This window comes from Gastrolobium bilobum, unplaced genomic scaffold (genome assembly GCF_033153095.1).
Source record: "Gastrolobium bilobum isolate Gb01-03AN ecotype WA unplaced genomic scaffold, APGP_CSIRO_Gbil_v1 utg47204, whole genome shotgun sequence".
NCBI lineage: Eukaryota > Viridiplantae > Streptophyta > Magnoliopsida > Fabales > Fabaceae > Gastrolobium > Gastrolobium bilobum.
Window position 1 is genome coordinate 166140 of NW_026895562.1, and position 4729 is coordinate 170868.

General features: G+C 39.3%; 1 protein-coding gene across 1 annotated transcript; it reads left to right on the forward strand.

Annotated features, from left to right (window-relative positions):
• Positions 1 to 457: 457 nt before the first annotated feature.
• Positions 458 to 4117, forward strand: LOC133316630 (phosphatidylinositol 4-phosphate 5-kinase 2-like). The gene is made up of 8 exons (XM_061518412.1): positions 458 to 1218; positions 1354 to 1500; positions 1634 to 1799; positions 1958 to 2068; positions 2161 to 2354; positions 2449 to 2579; positions 2688 to 2745; positions 3814 to 4117. Exons 1-8 carry the CDS (start codon positions 458 to 460, stop codon positions 4115 to 4117), a joined length of 1872 nt encoding a protein of 623 aa, XP_061374396.1.
• Positions 4118 to 4729: the final 612 nt, after the last annotated feature.

Below are 4729 nucleotides of genomic sequence, written 5' to 3' on the forward strand. Positions count from 1 at the left end.
ACATCATCATCAACCACCACAGAAGATAATCAGCGTTCAAATATCTCTACTAACATAATATTCCTGTAAATATAATAGACCACGCCGAATTTTAGGTACCAATGGCATTATGAGAAGGAGAAATTAAATGAATTAAATGAAAACGGTATTTTCTCTTATTGAAAAAGAAAATATACTGAATTGAGTAACGAGTACAGCCGATGTACAGTAAGATAATTTCCCTCATCTTCGCGCCTCATAATGTTCCCTACGCGTTGTTGGCATTTACCAGTTTCTCTCTCTCTCTAACTTCTCTTATATATAGTCCCATTCTCCATTCTTCGAAGCAGCAACAGTAACATTATTGTCATTAGATTTTCCCAACTTTTCATCATACACTAAACAAAACAAAAGCTCCATTCCATTCTCCGCCGGAAATATCGCCGCCGCTACGGTGAAGAGGAAGAGAAAAAAAGAAATGACGCTGCTTACTCTCTGGGAGCAATGGTTTAATGCAAAGAAAAAGAAATCCGAAGAAGAAGATAAAGACAGCGAGATAGGAGTGGTCGCGCCTTCGCGTCGCCGGCCACCGCGGACCCGGCGAGTGTCGCCCGTCGCGGTGGAGAAACAGCTCCCGAACGGAGACATCTACATCGGAAGCTCGTTGGGGAAAGAGCCTCACGGCCCCGGAAAATACCTATGGTCGGACGGTTGCATGTACGAGGGAGAGTGGAAAAAGGGAAAGGCTTCCGGCAATGGAAGGTTCTCGTGGCCGTCGGGGGCAACCTACGAGGGCGAGTTCGTTGACGGTCGGATGGACGGTTACGGAACACTCATTAGCGTCGACGGGAACACGTACCGTGGGTTGTGGGTTTCCGACAGGAAACACGGGTTCGGCAAGAAATGTTACGTTAATGGTGACGTGTATGAAGGGTCATGGAATTGCAACTTGCAGGAGGGTGAGGGGAGGTATATGTGGAAGAACGGGAACGAGTATGTTGGGGAGTGGAAGGGTGGTGCAATATCGGGGAAGGGGGTGATGACGTGGCAGAACGGCAACCGTTACGAAGGGTATTGGGAGAACGGGGTTCCGAATGGGGAAGGTGTTTTCACTTGGCGTGATGGGAGTCCCTGTTCTGAGGTTGATGAGGTTGATGGGGATGTTAAGAAACCTGGTCATACTGTATCCAAGGGACAGAAGAATTACGATTTGATGCTTAATCTTCAACTGGGTATCAGGTATCTTATCTACATTGCTAGTTTTGAACTTTTATATTCAGCTTGGCTTAGCGATAGCATAGCAGTATGCTTGTGGTTTTCTATGTTTTTTTTTATTTTTATTTTTAGGAACTTTTTGTTTTGTTTTTCTTTTAGATACTCTGTTGGGAAGCATGCTTCGATGCTGCGAGAGCTTAGGCCTGGAGATTTTGATCCAAAGGAGAAGTTCTGGACGACGTTCCCTTCGCCTCCTCATTCGTCAGTGAACTTCAGGTGGAAAGACTACTGTCCTGTGGTGTTCAGGTGTGAATATTTTCTATATAAATCTTCTTGAGTTGATTGATGTTTCTTGTTGTTGTTTTTAACCTTTTTTGATTTCTAAGCAAGGCAAAAGCTTGGCTGTGGATACTAATTATGTCTTTTGGTGGGTACTTAGACATTTAAGGGAATTATCTGCCATAGATCCCGAGGATTACATGCTTTCTATTTGCGGCAGTGACACACTTAGAGAGATGTCTTCCCCTGGCAAAAGCGGGAGCTTTTTTTACCTCACTCAGGACAACCGGTTTATTATCAAGACCTTGAAGAAGTCTGAAGTCAAGGTTAGTTTCTAGTCTCTACCTACTAGACTTGAAGATGCATTAAATTTGATGAGAAAACTATAAACCTATATTAAGGAAGGTAAAATCTCACTTTCGGATAATTTGATCACCATGCTTTTTCCCCTGGGTATTCAATAATTAGTTGGTGGCCATGTCAGGTGCTCATCAGGATGCTTCGAAGTTACTATCAACATGTTTCTCAGTACAAGAACTCCATGGTAACAAAATTCCTGGGCTTACATTGTGTCAAACCTATTGGAGGTCAGAAGGTATGATTTTTCAAATTTAAAATTTGCTATAAACTGATATACTACACGAATGCTTGTCACAATGTGATGAACGCTATGATATGAATAAACAGACTCGGTTTGTTGTAATGGACAATGTATTCTCTTCGGAGTATCGGATTCATAAGCGGTTTGACCTCAAAGGTTCTTCTCATAAGCGCACAACAGATAAACCGCAGGAGGAGATTGATGAGACTACCACTCTTAAAGACCTTGATCTTAGTTTTGTCTTTCGCCTGGAAAAGTCTCGGTTTCAAGAGCTTAAATGGTAAAGAATGTGCTGCCAAGTTGCATATTGCTTTTACTTTCAACATGTTTTGTGATGTTCTCAGAGTTGGTCTTTTGTAATGACTTATGCTCAGGCAAATTGATAGAGACTGTGAATTCCTGGAAGCCGAGGGGATAATGGATTACAGTTTTCTGATTGGCCTTCATTTTCGTGATGATTACTCACTTGATGAAATAAAAAGTTCACCAAATGAGTTGTGTTCAGGTATATGTCTTCTTACTTCCTAGTTCCATACTTCCATGTTTCCTTTTCTCATGTAAACTTAATGGATCCAAAAGAGATTAAAAATCTGTGGGAATATGGATTTGGCAGGCAAGAGAGTTATGCAAAACGATGAGATGCAGGATATGAAGCGGAAACCCATAGGCCGGTATGCCTTTTCTCTCTTTATCTTTGTTGTTTCAACGTGTAGAATTAATTGCTATGAAGTAACAAAAATGAACTGTTAAGATTGTCCTCCTCCATATTCATTTATATTCCTAAAAAGACAATGTTTGCAGATTTAGAAATCTTGACAAAGTTCTATTAATATCAGCTCAAGCTGTTATGTGAATTCTAACCCAGCATTCATTGTAGAAATCAAGTTAATTAAGGGAATTTGGATTCAACTTAACATAGACCATTCTTAGTTGCCGCATTTTATGACTAGATGATTTATAGGGAATTTAGCATTTTTGTTTCTATTGCTTGCACCCATTGGTAGCCACTGCATTCATTTTTTTGTATGTGCCCTGTGCTTGAGCTTTAGTCCGTCTGGACCCAGGCATATAACAAACAGAAGCAAAATGCTACGGTCTTAAACTATCAATATCACACTTGCACATGCAAGTAGCTAAGAGGATCTGGACCACAAGTCATGTAGAAACCAAGCAATGGCAGATGAATCAACATTATATTTTCCATTCTCCTGTCGATGTGATTTAGGGGTGGGTGATTTAGTTATCTGCTTTAATGAATATGATCCTGTTGGTTGAGATGTACCACAAATGACTGAAGTTTTCATGGAAAAATTTGAGGCAGTTTTGTTGACAGCAATTGCTGGTGGGGTCATTTGATATTTCTGAAAAGTGGAAAAACCTTCTTTGCAAAGCTATTTGTTAATTGACAGTGATATTGATGGAGCAGTAATTGTTACTAGGACTTGAAGATTTGTGCCAGTAACATAAAAATAGAAAATGTTTGATTTAAAAATAGATAAGTTTATGTTTTTCTTACTTTCTAAACTATAGTTACAGGATTTACTCTTTAAAGATATAATCTAGCCAAGAGAGAAAATTAATAATTACAGAATTACTTTACCAAGATTTAGGTATAAATTTTACTTTTCTTGTTTCTCTTGGGCCTTCTTCCTAATAGGTTAGTTTACATCCTAATTTTGTAAATATTTGATTTAAATTCTAATTTTATCCATAAATGTGGTGATCCTCGATATTTCTAGGGAACCTCGGCTGGGAACAAACATGCCTGCCAAAGCTGAGAGAGTATGTAAAGCTGGATTGGATCAGCACACAAGTACTGGAAGTAGCAATTCTACCCCTTCAGAGAGTAATGGTGAGATCTCGGATGTAATCCTCTACTTTGGTATCATTGACATTCTCCAAGATTATGATATTAGCAAAAAGCTAGAGCATGCATACAAGTCACTGCAAGTCGATTCAACCTCGATCTCAGCCGTTGATCCCAAGCTATACTCCAAAAGGTTTAGGGATTTCATTCACAGAATCTTTGTAGAGGGCAAATGAAATGCTCGGAGTATAGCTTGTACATGTAAAAACAAAAAAGCACAAACCGAGATGTAATGCATCATTAGGCATGTGATGAGATATTGTGGGGAGAGATTGTCACAATAGTTGTACATGTAATGCATCATAGGGCATGTGATAAGATATTCTTTTTTTTATTCACTTTTGTTATGATTGTGGAAAGATTGATTATGGGTAGTGGATAGAAGTGTATAGGGAATAGAAAAATGCAAAATGCATATGGAGGGATACAAATTTGACCGGGGTGGGGGTGAATAATTGTACAGAACAGTCAAAGATGGATAATGGAATTGAATGAACATAAATTTTTTGGATGGTTTGCCCTGTTAAGCAAGAAAGAAAAGTTCCCACAGAGGACCCCCACCTGTCTCGGTCTCTCTCTTTGGTGTGCATTCAAATTGGTGTTTTTACTTTTGCAGTGAGTAAAGCATAAAAAGAAGAGGAGGAATATTCTTACTACCAAAATTTTTTGCTATCAATTCACTACTTAGTTAATCATCATTGGTATATCGTTCCATCATGAACGTGTTCCGGTGATACATTTTCAAAAACGAACTATCAGGGTCAAAAAGGCCAAGAATCAAACAACGC

Coding starts and splice junctions, on each gene's coding strand:
- LOC133316630 (XM_061518412.1), top strand. CDS start 458: ATGACGCTGCTTACTCTCTGGGAGCAATGGTTTAATGCAAAGAAAAAG. Junction 2,069..2,160: donor AACCTATTGGAGGTCAGAAG/GTATGATTTTTC, acceptor ATGAATAAACAG/ACTCGGTTTGTTGTAATGGA. Junction 2,580..2,687: donor ACCAAATGAGTTGTGTTCAG/GTATATGTCTTC, acceptor TGGATTTGGCAG/GCAAGAGAGTTATGCAAAAC.